The sequence below is a fragment of the Henckelia pumila genome, chromosome 4 (genome assembly GCF_033568475.1).
Source record: "Henckelia pumila isolate YLH828 chromosome 4, ASM3356847v2, whole genome shotgun sequence".
Classification (NCBI taxonomy): domain Eukaryota; kingdom Viridiplantae; phylum Streptophyta; class Magnoliopsida; order Lamiales; family Gesneriaceae; genus Henckelia; species Henckelia pumila.
Window position 1 is genome coordinate 205,557,271 of NC_133123.1, and position 18,883 is coordinate 205,576,153.

Sequence of the window (18,883 nt, forward strand, 5' to 3'; positions counted from 1 at the left end):
ATTCGTTAATTCTCTTCATAGAAACTTCTGATAGATTTTCTAGTGCAATCTATCAGAGGGATTAAATCTCTGTTCGTGGACCTGATTGAAGAACAGTTCGTCCATCAGTTCCAGGGATATACAACAAGAGCAGAGTAATCTGTTGGTGTCCATAATCTCGATTCGAGATTGGAGGTAAAAATTTATAATTGTTATTTAATTTTTACACACACAATTTAATCGTAAAGTTTTGATACCCATTATGAAATCGTTCCATATAAAATTTTTAAACTTCCGCTGCACCGGGTATCAATTCTGATTGATCTGATCGCCGTTCTCCAACATTAACTTGCTACGCACGGGGGAAATAAGGGAATTTAAAGATTTTAGCAAGTCTTTCCTGCATCACTTTGCTAGTAGCAAAAAGAATCATAGCACCACTTTTAGCCTCTTTGCAATAAAGAAACGTGAACAGGAGAATTTGAGGTCATATATTCACAGGTTTAGTGCTTTGGCCCTCGAAGTACTAATGGCTACAACCGACCTACTCATTAGCGCCTTCACGCAAGGGCTTGATACAAAGGATTTTCTCAAATCCTTAATTAAGAGGCCGCCTGAGACCTATGAGGAATTACTTGCCCAATCTGAAAAATATGTTAATATGGAGGAGATACAAGCTTTGCGAGCGAGTGTGAGAAAGGAATGGCCCAAGAGTCCGAAGGGTAGTAGAATCTCGAATAATAATCCCAAGACAGAGCGGTCGTCTCGACATGCACTCCTGGGGCAATTACCTCTTTCACTCCCTTGCGCATGAGCAAGACCCGAGCCCTACGAATTTGTGACGATCAACAACTCACACAGAGACCTTCGTGGACGGAGCAAAGACCGCAAAATCGTGAATCAGATAAATATTGTCATTTTCACAAGGAGTACGGGCTTACCACCGAGGACTGCCGACAATTAGAGAAAGAAATTGAAAGTATAATTCAACAAGAGCCGGAAATAAAAAAATATATTGACTCGCCAAGAAATATATCGCCCGAAGAAAAGACAACGAGGGGGATCCGGTCAACCTAGACAGAGAGCAAGGACTGCCCCTCCCCAAGGGGACTTTAATCGCCCAAATCAGGACCAGGTCAAGAATGATCAAAGACCAGCTCTGCCTGCACGGGGATTTAAACATGATCTCTGGGGGGCCAACTGATGGAGATTCTAACAGAGCTAGGAAAACTAACAACAAAAAATTAATAAATATGGAGATCAATAATCAGGTCATTCATACCATCCCGACCCTCTATTTTGGGCCGGAAGATCTGAAAGGGGTGTTTAATAACCACAATGATGCATTGGTGATAAGGGCCATGGTCTCAAATTATGATGTGGCCCGGATATTTGTGGATTCGGGAAGCTCTGTCAACGTTCTGTTCCAAGAAGCAATAAATCAAATGGACTTAGGGCAATATAAGATGGAATCAGTGGTGACATCGCTGTTTGGTTTCATAGGTCTTGCAATCCGACCTGTTGGGTTAGTTCATTTGCCGCTAACTTTGTAAAAAAATAATTCTCGAAAAACCAGGATTGTGAGTTTCATCATAGTAAATGCTCCGTCGGCCTATAATATCATACTAGGAAGACCTGACATGACCACTTTCATGGCTATAGCATCAGCTCTACATCAGAAAATAAAGTTCCCAGTGGGTAATGAGGTTGGCGAAGTACAAGATAATCAAGTTATTTCTCGCAAGTGTTATTGGAAGAGGTCAGAATAGAACAAAAAGTGGCCAGGACTGAAAGTATTGACCGACCCGGACTCTACGGTAGGGAACAAGTCAATTTGATAGAAGACACATCTATCACTACCGAAGAAGAAATAGAGGAAATCATGATTTCTCCTCCCTCTGGGATGGTAAGGGTTGCCCGCACCCTTGAAGCACAGCTGAAGGAACCGTTACTGGAATGTCTGGATAAAAATAGAGATGTTTTTGCATGGTCAGTTTAAGACCTGGTAGGAGTACATCGGGAGGTAGCAGAACATAAGCTAAATGTAATAAAGGACTGTCGCCCTATTATTCAAAAGAAACGTCACTTCGGTCCTGAAAAGGATGCAGTGATACAGGAACAGGTAGAAGAGTTACTTAGGGCTAGATACATTGAAGAAATCCACTTCCCGACCTGGTTGTCTAACATAGTTTTGGTTCCAAAGTCTACGGGAAAATGGCGCATTTGTGTAGATTTTTGGGATTTAAATAAAGCATGCCCTAAATATTGTTATCCTCTACCTAGAATCGATCAGCTTGTCGATTCAACAGCAGGACATGGACTACTCAGTTTCATGGATGCTTATCAAGGATATCATCAGATTCCTCTAGCAAAGGAAGACAAGGACAAGGTGATTTTTGTTACTTCAACAGGAACTTACTGCTACGTGGTCATGCCGTTTGGGCTCAAAAACACTGGGGCTACATATCAAAGATTGATGGATAAGGTATTCAAGCAATAGATTGGAAAGAACATCGACGTCTATGTGGATGATATCCTGGTCAAGACCCGAACTGCCAACCAGTTCATTGTAGACTTGACGCAAACCTTTCAGACCCTGAAAAACTATCAACTGAAGTTAAATCCTAATAAATTCAATTTCGGAGTTCAGGCTGGAAAATTCCTTGGTTACATGGTTACAAGTAGGGGAATTGAGGCTAACCCTGAGAAAGTCCAAACCATCATCTCTATGAGCTCGCCCAGGAATAAGCAGGTTTGCAGACAAAAGCCTCCCTTTCTTTAAATCACTACGAAAAGCAAAAAATTTTGAATAGGACGAGGAAAGTGAGAAGGCATTTCAGGATTTAAAGGCCTATTTGAAACAATTACCGGTGTTGAATAAGCCTGTTCAAGGGGAAGAATTGTTTTTCTATTTGGCTGTCACTCCCCGAGCCGCCAGCTCGGTCTTGGTCAGGAAGGAAGGAATAAATCATCAGCCAATTTATTTTTTCAGCCATGTCTTGAAGGGAGCCGAGCTCAATTATTTAACTCAAGAAAATCTTGCCTTGGCTTTGGTTATCACATCAAGGAAGTTAAGGCCCTATTTCCTGTCACACCCTATCACCGTACTCACCAATATTGTTCTATGAAAAATTGCAGCTAACCCAGATGCATCGGGAAGACTTATCAGATGGATTACATAATTGAGCAAATATAACATTAAATTTGAACCCAGAACAGCCATAAAAGCTCAAGCCCTAGCTGACTTCTTGGCAGAGACAGTTCAGTTAAATCAAGAAGAGCTATGAAGGATTTTTGTAGATGGGTCATCATGTCAAACAGGAAGTGGGGCTGGAATTATAATCATATCGCCTTGGGGGTGAAGAAATTTATATCTCAATTAGATTGGATTTTCGAGCCTCCAACAATGTAGCAGAATATGAGGCACTTTTACTCGGACTCAAGGCTGCACAAAATCTTGGTATTTCCCGAGCTATATTATATTCGGATTCTCAATTAGCCATTCAACAGAGTAATGGGAAGTTCGAGATCAAGGATGAGAAGATCAGAAATATACTAAAGCATTGGAAAAAGCTAAAGAAGGATTTACCGAGTTGAACTTGGAGCTCATACCTCGAGCTGACAATATGAAAGCCGACCACTTGGCTTGCCTGGCCAGTGCCTTGGGCGATCGTCCTGACCCTATCATCCCAGGTCGGGAACTTGTGTCTCAGTTGGAAACCCTTGATGATATTATAGCTCAGGTACCAGAAGGGGATTGGATATATGATATACATAAACTCTTGACTAAAAAAGAATTACCAAGCGATAATAAGAGAGCTTAGGAAGTGAAACGGAGGGCCTTGCATTTTGTCATGGTCGATCAAATTCTTTTCAAAAGATCTTTTTCCCAACCATTGTTAAAGTGTTTGGGCCCTGACGAAGTGAATTATGTATTATAAGAAATTCATGAAGGTTCTTGCGGAAGTCACCTAGGCAGTCTTGCTCTAGCTCGGAAAGATCTTTTAGCCGGTTTCTTCTGGCCTACTATGCAAAAAGACTCATCAGATTTGGTCAATTCATGTTATAATTTCCAAAGACATGCCAACCTGCAATGGAGATCCGCTGAATACATGAAGGAAGTTGTGGCTGCTTGTCCTTTTGATCAATAGGGGATGGATATTGTAGGGTCATTCCCTGTTAGCACAGGGCAAAGAAAATTCTTGTTGGTTGCAGTTGATTATTTTTCTAAATGGGTTGAGGCCGAGACCCTAGCTAAAATTACAGAGAAAGAAGTGCTCAATTTTCTATGGAAAAATATAGTGTGCCGATTTGGGATCCCGCGCAGGTTGGTGTCAGACAATGGGAGACATTTTTGTGGAGCTAAAGTTCGAGCATGGTGTCAAGAGATGAATATCAAGCAAGTTTTCACATCCGTAGCATACCCGCAGGGGAATGGACAGGTGAAAGTTACCAACAAAACAATAGTTCAAGCTCTTTAAACATGACTGGATACAGCCAAGGGTAAGTGGGTAGAAGAGCTCCCTTCTGTGCTCTGGTCTTATCGAACTATGACCTGATCCTCGATAGGTGAAACTCCTTTTAACATGGTGTACGGGACTGAAGTTTTCCTTCCAGCGGAGATTGGACAAGGGAGTGATCGGATAATGGCATATGGAGAAAACAATCAAGAGTTAAGGGCAATGTATCTCAACTTATTGGAAGAGAATAGGACCCGAACAGCAATAAGACTGGCAGCCTATCGAAAAAAAGTAACTCGTGCTTACAATAAAAGGGTGCATCCTAAGGCTTTTCAGGAAGGAGATTTGGTTATGCGAAAGATTCAACATCAAGGAGAGAGAGGAAAGTTAGACGCCAAGTATGAGGGACCATTCAAGGTGATAGGAAAATCCGGAATAGCCGCTTATTACTTGGAGGACTCCCAAGGCAAGAAAGGGAAAAGTCCGTGGAATGCACAACACTTGAAAAGATACTATCCCTAGCAGCTCAAGTCAGGTCTATTTTTTCATGTAACTCACTGAGCTGGTCTCCAATCAGTGAGTCATCTTTTTGTGCTATTTATTTCTCGTATTTAGTTTAATAAGTCAGTATTTTAATTTACAAGAGTCAGTCTAAAAGTCTTGAATCCGAATATTTTTTGTAGTGGCCCATATCCAGAATTAACGATAATGAGTAATTATCGTGTGATCATGTTAGATTTAGTAAAACGTGATAAAGGAGACTTCTAAATGGATTAACGAAGCTCGGAAATAGACCCAAAATGATCAAAAATGGTCCGAAGGGTCAGACAGATCGGAAGCTCCGAAGTTAGGATCGAATGCTCCGAAGGTGATCGGAAGCTCCGATGAACGATCGGAAGCTCCGATCGAATTACGTCATCCATGACGTGCGGTTGATCGGAAGCTCCAAATAGGATCGAAAGCTCCGATCACCCCTATCCGAAGTCAACTAGTGAGATTTTGACACGTGGCAGATGAGGATGTTCGGAAGCTCCGATGGCATGATCGGACGTTCCGATCAAGGATCGGAAGTTTCGATCGAGGATCGGAGGTTCCGATCGATGCCTATAAATATAAGGTCCGAGGCATTCATTTCTTACCAATTCCAAATTCCCTCCTTCGCCCTCGTGGTCCTATTTTAGGGCTTTGGGTACTCTTATTTTAGAGTTGGAGTAGGACATTTGTTTTAGTATAGTCAGACAGTGTCTGACATAGTAGCGGAGCAGTGCTTGTGTTGTAGAGCCGTGTTCGAGGCTGTGGATTCGCAGCAAGGGAGTGCCCTAGTTGCGGGATAGTCGCCATCAGTGGGCTGACAACGGACGTAGGTATAGCTATGGTCTCCTTAAATTATTTAGGAGTATGCAATAGCTTAGTTAAGACTTTTAGAGCTTATTGAATGATGCATGGGTATTTGCATTGTAGACTTGATGATAGGCTTGGAACCTAGAGTGGGACTACTAAGACTGCCTTAGAAAGGTACGTAAGTACTGACTGAGATTGCCAGCGGATATGCATGCTTATATGTTGCATTTATGTGTTTGCATGTTATTATTGTTATGCGACATGTGCATTTCATCTTGTGCCTGTACATCTGTATATCTTTTGAGATGAGCCAGTTAGGGTTGCTCAGCCCTGTTAGGACGTTTGATATCGAGTACCATTAGGTACTGATACCTGAAGGACTCCATGGTCCGCGTCCGTGATTCAGGAATGAGTGGTCGCACACAGTGGTTAGCTACCCCGATGTGACGAGCTTATATCCCAGGCGCCAGTCTGAGCAGTTCGTATACAGTTATCCCATATATGGATACCCTGTCATTTGCATACATCATATTTGTATGTTTATCCATGCTTTCGTATTGAGCTTAGAACTCACATCCAGTATTTTCTGTGTATCTGGATACCCTATTCGACGGGGCAGGTGTAGGTGCAGGATTGAGCACCAGGAGCCTGGAGGAGCCAGTGACCTTGAAGACAGCAGTATTTAGCTGTAGGTTTTTATCTAAGTAATTCGATTGGGTTGTATAAATCGAGTTTGTTAGCTGGTTGTATTCTGCCGGTCTGCTTGTATTTATGTCATCCGCAGCGATTTTATTTAATGCATGCTTAATTTTGCTCTTAACTCTGATTAGGTAGTGGATCCGGGTCAGGCCGCTACATTTATGGTATCAGAGCTGCATGCAAGGGATTTAGGAAATTGATAATAAGACTTCTTGATTATCCTTGTAGGATTTATTGAGGCCTAGCGAAAGAAGATTTGTTCTTCATTGCCGAGGTTTGCGGCATAAGTTTTTACAATAAGGAATGCAACAGTGATGAGAACACCAGTAGTAGCATATCGATAGATAGACTGACTGCTGTGGACGGTTCATCATTCGATGCATTGGGATGTTGATCGAAGAACATATGGATTCCAGCCAGGGAATACTGGAAGAGAAGATTGGGTATATCGCGTCAGATATCTCTGAGGGATTTTTGGAACGAATGGTGTATAATAACCCATGTGGTTTCAGTCCAAAGAGATTCTCCACTCGTAGCTGGAGAGATTGTCAGATAGACCTTCACAGGAGATACCTTGAGTGCATAAGGCATGACAGGTTTCGAGCGTAAGGTCTGTAAACTCGTGCAGAACATGGTTTTGCCGGTATGCTTGTATCGATGCTTTTGGTAGGCATATGGGAAACTTCATGTTCAAAATCATGATTTGGTTACAAGAAGAACGCTGATGGTAGATCGTGAGCAGAAGAAATCGACTGACATGCACAGACGCAGAGCATAGCTGGTTAGCTAACACGTGCCATTTCTCCGGAGTTCTTCGCAGGAGGACATGTAGAGAGACTTGGACGGAAGTATGCTTGTATCGATGCGTGTGTCGATTGGAAGCTTCATTCTCAAGGAGCGAAGACAAGTTCGATGATTTTAAATACTGTATTGATGTATTTGTAAACAGTATTTCAGTTGTAATATATCATCAGAATTTAGTTGTATCATATCAAGTTTGTTAGAACCTAATGGGGGGGGGGGGGATTTAGGTTCTATTGGAAACTTTAGCAATTTAAAGCGATTATGCAAATACGCAAGCGGAAGACTTAAAGCAATTAATAATAAGTGCAGTAAATAAATGCGTAATGTAAATAAAGCAGTAAAAGGGATAAGAGATATTTATGGAAGTTCGACGATAAATCGTCTACGTCTCCCCTTCTTGGTTAAGATCGATTAACCAAGGATCCACTAGCACTTCGAACGACTTGGCTTTGATGGCTCCAAGGATAGCCTTACAACTTGACACGATCACCGCGCCGATACTACTCAACACTTGGCCTTAAGGGCTCCAAGGATAGCCTCAACAATCACACAACACTTGGTTTCACACTCAAGTATTTACACCAACGATTTTCACAACCCCGGATACAACTCAATATATGAATATATTTTGAAAGCTCAAAGGGGCTACAAATTGCTCAACAAATATCTCAAATAATGCTTAAGAGGATTGAGAGACTTGAAGATGTTGGGATGCTTGAAATGGTCTCGGAATGCCTTTATTTATAGTTGGAAATTCGGCATCGATCGAAACTTCCGTTCCCAGCATCGGAGCTTCCGAAATTTGAATTCTGAGTCACGCGGTTTGTACAGGATCGGAACTTCCGATCTCACTTCAAAGCTTCCGATCGGCGCATTAAATATGTTGTCGGGAAAAAGTCTTTCGGACAAGATTATCAGGCCGCCGTAGTAGATCGGAACTTCCGATCTCGTCACTTCGTAGCTTTCGTTCTGTTTCCGAACAATATAAAATTCCTTGAAAATAGATCGGAGCTTCCGAACCATGATCGGAACGTCCGATCGTCCCTTACCTTCCGAAGATCCTTCTATTCTGGATCGGAGGTTCCGAACTCCAATCGGAACTTCCGAACTCATAGTAGTATAAGTCTTTGAAATTTGTTTCTGATCTTGAATAAACTTGAACAAAATTGAGCCTTGAAAATTTTAACTCTGTAATAAGCTCATTGTAAACATTAGTAACATTTTAACCTAGATTTGTTAATCATCAAAACATAAAAAGGGCCTTGTTAATGCATTAAAAACATTAATCTCACAATCGAGATTTATATGCGTTTAAGGCGTAACAAAATTATTGGATGTACATGTTGTTGTATTTTCGGAATACTGTAATGATATTACATGGGATTGTAATAAAGAAATTGTACAAACTTGAAGTAATGATACATGTGTTACTTATTCAGCAATTCGTGATTGATTGCAAGTAATTTTATAAAGTTTGGCTTGGAATTAGTTGATTGGTAATCAACTAGGATAGCTCATGGATTTTGAGTAAGCCAGCGGTAACGGATTGACATGGGGTTAGTCTAGGTGTTTTCCTAGGATTGACCTAATTAGTCGTTAAACTGGGTTAGTGCCAGTGATGAGGTGATTCATCTGGGGGCATGGGAATTTTGATCTTGTTTGAAATTTTGAGTTTCGTTCTAGGTTGTTTCCGTAGAACAGTAGCCTGATTGACCTTCATAGGTTGGGAATTCGTGATGATGGGATTTCATCAGGAACCAGTTGAGTACATATCGAGAGTTGTGGACTATGATCATGACTAGACATGATGGAGCGCGACCCTATACCAGTGTTACTCTGGGAGTCTTTTGTACTTTGGAGAATACCTGGAAGCCTTCGTGCTTCAGGATTGGCGGTGGGAAGGCTACCTAGTCTAGAGTTTTGGTAACAGTCATGACAGGGTATGAAATTGGATTAGATGTCTGGTTAGGTATCAGCGGTTTAGATATCGACTGACTGTCGTCAGAGATATTGGTTTGTAGTTTTGTCATAAGGACCAGTCTTGGAGGGATTTCCTTGACATGTGCGTGCTCTGAGCAGATAGTTTTAGCCTATTGGATACTGATAGACTAGTGGATCTAGTCGGTGTTTGGATGCTCTTGTGATAGGGTCTATCCAGGAGATGGTTTGTGAACTTCTGAATCGGGGATGAGTATTTTTCAGCAATGATGGTTTCTTTCAGTGATAGATTATATCCGATGCTAAGGATTGTACATGACTATTTGAGGCATGAGGATAGCGTGATTTATGCCAGTGTACACTTGGTGGTGATTTCAGGTGGGACACCGCGGCAAGTAACCTCAGTCTCGATTTGTTGCATTCCTAGAAAGAGATATAGTTATCAGGAGTATGTTCAGCAATAGTTGAAATCTTTCGGACTTGTATTGCGGCTTGGGTTGAACGAGTCCTTATGATCATCTTGAATGAATATAGACAGTGGATAGTATGTCTAGACTGGTGCAGGTTAGCACTAGTGACTACTTGTAACTGTTGTCTGACTTTGTCAAATATGAGTGATTGAATCAGCGGTGATTATTTTGATTCCAAGTAGTTGGGATCTGCGGACGTGTGGCAATGAGATCATCGATATTGATCGGCCATGAGAGTTTCATCGATCAATGATTGTCTGATTAGAATTGGTACCGTCAGGCATGGCGAGAGCTACAGTATATCGATTTGATTGATCAGATTATTCCAATCGGTACTGATTGGGATATAGTGAATCAAGAAGTACTGGGAATAGTACTTAAGTATGGTATGCTTTGATATAGCGATTCGAGTGAATTTAGGGAATTCTTTAGTCGCTAAGGAATCTCCAGGGATGCTAGAATCGGGGATTTTGGATTCTGCAGATCACGAGAGTAGCCAAGGATGGCTCTTGTGATCATTTTCTAGTTAATAGCATTACTGAGATTACCATTGACGGATTTTGATCTGAACATTGCTTGGTTTTAGCAATGATTTATCCAGTTTGCGGAAATAGGATTCAGTGATTGTCCCAGGATTGTCAGTGGACAAATTTTGGGGACTGTTGGTCAGAGTGTTTTGCTTGGGGTGCTTCCAACAGATTTCTCGAGAGTTGTTCTTAAGAGACGATTCGGCAAGTGCTTATGGATTTCAATGAGCATTAGCAGGTTAGCATTAGTTGTTTCATGGGATGAGACAGCAGCTGAGACTTGTGTTTCTGAGTCTGGCAGGATTGTTGTCACTGATATCCCAGTCCATTTTGATATGCTGTGTCATTGAAAGGATTAGATAACGTAATTGCCACTAGTATTGATAGATTCTGTACGGGATCAAGGTGAATTAGTTTGGTTATCCCCGCTAGCGAGCCAAGGGTTTGGTTATCTGGAAGAGGATAACCGGAATCATTTTCGTCGATACTATCTCTAGTTCCGAGATAGAAGTAAGCATTCGATATAGGCTACTAATGCTGAGGGTGGTGTTGGTCCATCTGAGGGTTTCAGCAAGATGGTAGTGAATTTCAAGGTGACAACCTCGAAGGATGCATTTAGACAAGAAATTGTGTATCAAGATTTTGTCATCTGTTTACTTAGTTGGTATTCTTTGGGAAACATTCATCGGGCAGAGTGAGTACTGAAAGTACGTACTATGACGCCAGGAATTGTCAGGATTTTGTTGTTATCCATGGAAGGATGACTAATGCGATCGAGTAGATGCTATCTACGATAGCGGGATTCGGATCAAGGTTTATCGCAATCAGTCTGAGGATTTCAGATGGTTAGAGTGGTGGCAGTGATGCGATTGCTTTGCGAACTGGTGGCCGGTAGTTATCCATTTCTATTCGCATAAGGTACTGTTTTGGGAAGAAATATTTTATCCTTAGTGATAAAGAGTAACTCACATGAGTTCTTGGAAAAAGGATATATAGGATTTGACCGAAAGTCAAATCTAGATCAATTTGTTTAGAACTTTGCGATAACGTCAAGGGATGCGATGTTACCGTTAGACCAGTGAAATACAATGTGTTGTATCTGGTTTTATCGTGGGCAGCGATGGAGTTCGTGCATGTCTAGAGAATAGCTGATGGCTAGTTACGATCTTAGCAGGAGTGTCATCGCTAAGATTTGTAGGCAGTGTGGCTGATACAGTCGGCAATTTGGACCGAAGGTGCCGTGTTGTTGTGGTTATCGATGGATAACTGACGATAGTCAATAGTGTTACTCGTTTCTCGAAGGATTGCTGATAAGAAGGCAGTGATTTCCAGAGTGATCGTTAAAAGCGTGCGAGTTTAAAATTAGTGCGAATTATAAATCGAGTTTATGTTCTGATGTGGTTCAGTGAATGAACAGACCCTGCAGGTTTAGCGAGGTTTGGTATTGTCGAAGGTTATTTGACCAGATATTTTGAATCGGAACTATTAATGAATTGGACGAATGGTTTATACTATAGTCCCGAGTTTTACCTTATATTTCGAGGACGAAATCCTTTTAAGGTGGTGGGAATATAGTGGCCCATATCCAGAATTAACGATAATGAGTAATTATCATGTGATCATGTTAGATTTAGTAAAACGTGATAAAGGAGACTTTTAAATGGATTAAAGGAGCTCGGAAATAGACCCAAAATGATCAGAAATGGTCCGAAGGGTCAGACAGATCGAAAGCTCCGAAGTTAGGATCGGATGCTCCGAAGGTGATCGGAAGCTCCGATGAACGATCGGAAGCTCCGATCGAATTACGTCATCCATGACGTGTGGTTGATCGAAAGCTCCAAACAGGATCGGAAGCTCCGATCACCCCTATCCGAAGTCGACCAGTGAGATTTTGACACGTGGCAGATGAGGATGTTCGGAAGCTCCGATGGCATGATCGGACGTTCCGATCAAGGATCGGAAGTTCCGATCGAGGATCAGAGGTTCCGATCGATGCCTATAAATATAAGGTTCGAGGCATTCATTTCTTACCAATTCCGAATTCCCTCCTTCGCCCTCGTGGTCCTATTTTAGGGCTTTGGGTACTCTTATTTTAGATTTGGAGTAGGATATTTGTTTTAGTATAGTCAGACAGTGTCTGACATAGTACCAGAGCAGTGCTTGTGTTGTAGAGCCGTGTTCGAGGCTGTGGATTCGCAGCAGGGGAGTGCCCTAATTGCGGGATAGTCGCCATCAGTGGGCTGACAACGGACGCAGGTATAGCTATGGTCTCCTTAAATTATTTAGGAGTATGCAATAGCTTAGTTAAGGCTTTTAGAGCTTATTGAATGATGCATGGGTATTTGCATTGTAGACTTGATGATAGGCTTGGAACCTAGAGTGGGACTACTAGGACTGCCTTAGAAAGGTACGTAAGTACTGACTGAGATTGCCAGCGGATATGCATGCTTATATGTTGCATTTATGTGTTTGCATGTTATTATTGTTATGCGGCATGTGCATTTCATCTATTGCCTGTACATCTGTTTATCTTTCGAGATGAGCCAGTTAGGGTTGCTCAGCCCTGTTAGGACGTTTGATATCGAGTACCCTTAGGTACTGATACCTGAAGGACTCCGTGGTCCGCGTCCGTGATTTGGGAATGAGTGGTCGCACATAGTGGTTAGCTACCCCGATGTGACGAGCTTATATCCCAGGCGCCATTCTGAGCAGTTCATATACAGTTATCCCAAATATGGATATCCTGTCATTTGCATGCATCATATTTGTATGTTTATCCGTGCTTTCGTATTGAGCTTAGAGCTCACGTCCAGTATTTTCTGTGTATCTGGATACCCTATTCGACGGGGCAGGTGTAGGTGCAGGATTGAGCACCAGGAGCCTGGAGGAGCCAGTGACCTTGAAGACAGCAGTATTTAGCTGTAGGTTTTTATCTAAGTAATTCGATTGGATTGTATAAATCGAGTTTGTTAGCCGGTTGTATTCTGCCGGTCTGCTTGTATTTAAGTCTTTCGCAACGATTTTATTTAATGCATGCTTAATTATGCTCTTAACTTTGATTAGGTAGTGGATCCGGGTCGGGTCGCTACATTTTTTAACTTTTGTGAAGCATTCTTTCTTAATCAAATATTACTACTTACATAAAAATCCACTTCAGTGGAAATCAAAATTCCAGGCAGGGCTGGTATCTAAAGTCCACATCAGTGGCATTAAAAATCCACTTCAGTGGTAATCAAAATTCCAGGCAGGGCTGATATCTAAAGTCCACATCAGTGGCATTAAAAATCCACTTCAGTGGTATTCAAAATTCCAGGCAGGGCTGACATCTAAAACTCCATGTAAGTGGCATAAAAAACCTACCTCATGGTAATCAGAAACAAAAACAAACTAGGACAAGATCTGGAAAAAATCTGTCATGATTAAGCAACTATTGAACATATGCTTGAAAGCTATGTTTTTCCACGACACAAAACAAGTTAATTTCCAGATCGGGTATAAACTTGGCAACTCTGCCAAGTCTTATTATCAAGGGTTTAAATTCAGGATTGAACTCCATCCCACATACTATTGGAGTTTCATCATCTAGTTCAAAAATCGGTGATCCGGGTATTTTAGTCATATTTCATTTGATTGCAGGACTGGTTAAAAGGGTGGACACGGAGTATATTCATATTTCATACTTTCTAAAGATATATGTTAAGCCACATTGGGCTCGAGATTTTGTATCACCGGTTTGTAGTCAGAAAAGTAGGGCTTGGAATTTTTTGGTGGGTAATACATGAAAAACCAAGCTCATCATATTTCAAGCAAAAAATGTATTAACCCGAACTGGGCAAAAATCGACCACGCAGGGCCTTTGGTATTAAGTGTTCATCCAAAAAAAATACAAGTAAAATAGCTAAGGGGCAGAATCATCATGTTGCTCGGTAGTTTTTCCTTGATCGAGTTTTCTAGGTCCTCCCTGGTCGGTTTCTTCCTCGTCATCTGGCATGTCGTCCAAATCTTTCACACAATCCAGGAAAGTAGCGGGGTGCTCGGTTTCAGAATAACCATTAGCTCGGAATTGGGCTAGGCACCCTTTGAAGCCCTCTTCAAAGAAGGTTGCAGCCTTCACAGCCACCAGCTCGGCAAACTCAGAAGAGTTTAAGGACTCTTTTTTCTTTTCAGCCCATCCAGCCTCTTGAGAAGTCTCAACTTTCTTGGTCAGATCCTAGACTGTGGTTTCCAGCTCAATATTTTCAACTTCCAGCTCAGCAATCCTGTTATTGGCAGACTCCAAAGCAGTGCGACTGGACTCAACCTCAGCCTTCATTCCGGCCACTTCTTCATCATGTTTATTCTTCATAACACGTGTTTTCCGTGTAATCTCAGAAATTCGAGCTACAAACGCCTCCTGTGATATGAATCTTATGTATGAAAGGCAACACGATTTCAACGAATCGCACCTTAATTCGATAACAAAAGAATTCAATAATGTTGTCCCGATTTTGAAACAAGTAACATATTTTGGAATCTCCACCTCTAGTTGAACCTGTAACTAGCAACAGAGAATTCACGATAGAAAACAATCAAAGATTCAATTAGACCTTCAAAGGAACCTGTCTTTGACAACCCAATTGAAAAATCGATTGACAAATGCCACAAAGCTATGAAACTTTGATAAGTTTGATTTTGGGTAAAGCAAAAGTTTTGATAAAATTCTAAAGAGAATTTTTGTATTGAATAATCAATAATCTGAAAATATTAGTTATCATTAAAATAATGAATGTTGTAGTATTTATATTACAACCCAAAATATTTATATTACAACCCAAATTCTAAAGTTCCCTAGTAGGAATAAAAGACCTAAAATAAACAAAACAATACCAAAATATTAAAAATCCCGAACACACACACAAACACCTTTGGTGTGTGTAAAAACTTCGGGGCGGGCGGGCTAGGGCTAGGCGCGGGCGCGCCTATGGTTCGCTGTTGGAAAACTGGCGAGTTCCCAGACCAATTACGATTGATACCCGGTGCAGCGGAAGTTTAAAAATTTTCTCATGGAACGATTCCATGGTGTGGGTATCAACCATACAACGATTGAATTATTGTGTGTGTAAAATTTAAATAACAATTAAATAAATTTTACCTCAAATCTCGCAACGAGATTAATGGACACCAACAGAACAATTCTGCTCTTGTTGTCTCTCCCTGGAACCGATGAACGCCTTCAATCAGGTCCACGAACAGAGGTTTAATCCCTCTGATAGATTGCACTAGAAAATCTATCAGAAGTTTTCTGCGAAGAGATTACACGAATCTGATTCGTTATTCCTGACCGCGATTCAAAATCACAGACCGGAATTTTCTCGGGCAGAGGGGAGGGGTCGGCCGAAAACGTTTTTGAGAGGGGTAGGGTTTCGAAAATCCTGTCTCAAAATTATGACCTGTTGTGTGTAATTTCTGTACTGAAATAACTTATTTATAATGCAGGCCACTAACACCTTAGGGCCCATTAGTCATAAGCTGGGGCCCGACAAGCAAAGCCCACTCGTTCAGAAATTAATATAAAATTCATCGTGACTCCGATTGATGAAACGATTTCACCAATGTGCACAGAAACCATTTCTGCACGTTTTAAAGTCAAAATAAATTTTCCTGAATCCGAATTCAGTGGTTTCCAAAAATGTCCATCCCTATGTCATTTTAGGAAACCCTACTCCCTTACTCTTATTTAAGAAGTCCAACTCCTTAGTTCATTAAATTTAACTCTTTAAATTTAACTATCTCAACGGGGATTAAAACTCCATTACACTGTGTGACCCTCAATGGTTCAGGGATACAGCTAGCCGTGGGCTCACAACTCCTTGTGACTCGGAACAACACTTTCCGACTTGCCCAACGAATCATGGTAAAGCGCCTAGCAACATCGCCCCATGATTCCCTAGGTATCACTGATAGTGCCTACAAGAACCAGTAGATTTTGGTTAGCGTACAGTACGGTCCCTTCATCCATATATCCCGATCGAATCAACAACCATTGGTATATCGAGAGTCGCTCAAGATTCGATAACTATGCAATGCATCTTGAAGATCAAATTAGTGACATCGCATGTGCTACTAAGAAACCATTTCTTAAATCACATCAAGTACTCTGGCCAGAGATTTGTCACACTAATATCTCCTCAGATCGCATAGGATATCCACACTCGCAAGTATGTGGTGAATCCTTGACAACAATGCATTGACTCCTATATGTGTCGTAACTGTACCCAATCTCGACACCTGATGACCCCCTCAGAGTCGGTAAACGAGTCAAAGCACAGTACTAGCATATAGAGTCTCCATGATGTTTCAAGTCGTAAGGACTAATGGTGTACAACCAAAACCGCGGACTTTATCCACTCGATAAGTGATAACCACTTGGAAAGTTCGGATAGGGTAGTTCGACTATTCATCCTATGAATATCCATTTGCATGCTTCGAACATCTCCATGTTCCCTACCAATGAAACGTGGTACTCCGCATCGCAAATGCTAGTCTCAAACTCGAGCGATCCTTATCCTTATTATCGGACGGCTCAATCGACTAGGAACGGTTTTAGAATATACAGTGACTATAAGATGTATTTCATGATAGACATCTCCATGTTCTACCACATCTTACATACACTATAGTATATTCAAGGTCTTTATCAAAACAACAATAGTATATCACAATATAACAATATGAAGTAATATAAAGTCATTGCCATAAAAGTGTAAATAATATTAAACAAAAGATTGTTTATACAAAGAGTCAACAAAGCCCATAGCCACACAGTTGGCTCACTGGGCACCCACTCTTACAATCTCCCACTTGCCCTATAGCCAACTAGTCATACTACGTAGACCCATTGCTTCGCGATGTTTGTCAAACAATGGTCCTGGCAAAGGCTTAGTAAGTGGATCAGCGATATTGTCTGCAGAGGCCACTCGTTCGACACTGATGTCTCCTCTTTCCACAATCTCCCGGATTATGTGGTATTTCCTCAGTACGTGTTTGGATCTTTGATGAGACCTTGGTTCCTTTGCTTGAGCAACGGCACCCGTGTTGTCGCAGTACACCGGGACTGGACCAACAAATTCAGGAATGACGCCCAACTCTTGGACGAAATTCCTCATCCAAACGGCCTCTTTAGCAGCAGCTGATGCTGCAATGTATTCAGCCTCAGTGGTGGAATCCGCTGTGGTGTCCTGCTTGGAACTCTTCCAAGAGACAGCACCACCATTGAGCATGAACACAAATCCAGAGGTTGACTTCGAGTCATCCACATCACTTTGGAAGCTAGAGTCGGTATAGCCTTCCAGTTTGAGTTCTCGTCCTCCATAAACCATGAACATATTCTTAGTCCTTCGCAAGTACTTAAGAATGTCCTTCACGGCTTTCCAATGCATCTGACCAGGATTAGACTGATATCTGCTCGTGACACTCAGAGCAAATGCTACATCCGGTCTGGTAGATATCATCCCATACATGATACTACCTATAGCTGACGCATATGGTACATGTGTCATATTCTCTATCTCTGCTTCAGTCTTGGGACACATAGACTTGGATAGAGAAACTCCATGACACATGGGTAGATGTCCTCTCTTGGACCCATCCATTGAAAACCGTTTCAATATGGTATCGATGTAGGTTGATTGAGTGAGTCCTATCATTCTCTTAGATCTATCCCTATAGATCTGTATCCCAAGAATGTAGGATGCCTCACCCAAATCCTTCATCGAAAATCTACCTGATAACCATATCTTTGTTGACTGCAACATCCCTACATCATTCCCAATGAGTAGGATGTCATCAACATAAAGTACTAAGAATGTCACCGCATCCTTAACTACTTTCTTGTACACGCAAGGTTCCTCCGGGTTCTTGATGAAACCAAAATCTTTAATTGTTTCATCAAATTTCTGGTTCCAACTTCTTGATGCTTGTTTTAGACCATAAATTGATCTCTGAAGCTTGCATACCTTATGCTCGCTTCCCATGGATGTGTACCCCTCAGGCTGCTTCATATAGATTTCTTCCTTAATGTCTCCATTAAGAAAAGCAGTCTTCACATCCATTTGCCATATCTCATAGTCATACCATGCAGCTATGGCAATAAGGATTCTTATGGACTTGAACATTGCAACTGGTGAAAAGGTTTCATCATAGTCAACTCCTTGCCTTTGAGTATAACCTTTCGCCACCAATCGCGCCTTGTAAGTCAATATCTTACCATCAGGCCCAAGCTTTCTTTTGTAGATCCATTTACACCCTATTGGAACAATTCCATCGGGAGGATCCACTAAAGACCAGACTTGGTTAGTATGCATCGAATCCAATTCTGACTGCATAGCTTCAAGCCATAAATTCGAATCCGCATCAGAAATTGCTTCCTTGAAGCTTCTTGGATCACATCCAATGTCGGGTTCATCTTGACCCTCTTCAAGAAGAAGACCATATCGAACTGGAGGTCTAGAAGTCCTCTCGGATCTTCTAGGTGCAGGCGTGTCCAGCAATGGTTCCTGAGGTGTGGGATCGTTATTTTGTATTTCGGGTTCTTCTCGAACTTCTTCGAGTTCCATCATCTCGCCTTTCTTATCCAATAAGAACTCCTTCTCCAAGAAGGTGGCATTCCGTGAAACAAACACCTTTG

General features: G+C 41.6%; 1 protein-coding gene across 1 annotated transcript; it reads left to right on the forward strand.

The window, feature by feature from the left end:
* The first annotated feature begins 4,565 nt into the window (after positions 1 to 4,565).
* Positions 4,566 to 4,961, forward strand: LOC140862659 (uncharacterized). The gene has a single exon (XM_073265690.1). The coding sequence runs from the start codon at positions 4,566 to 4,568 to the stop codon at positions 4,959 to 4,961; it is 396 nt and encodes a 131-aa protein (XP_073121791.1).
* Positions 4,962 to 18,883: the final 13,922 nt, after the last annotated feature.

Excerpts from the sequence above, each read along its gene's own strand:
- LOC140862659 (XM_073265690.1), top strand. The coding sequence starts at position 4,566 with ATGGTGTACGGGACTGAAGTTTTCCTTCCAGCGGAGATTGGACAAGGG.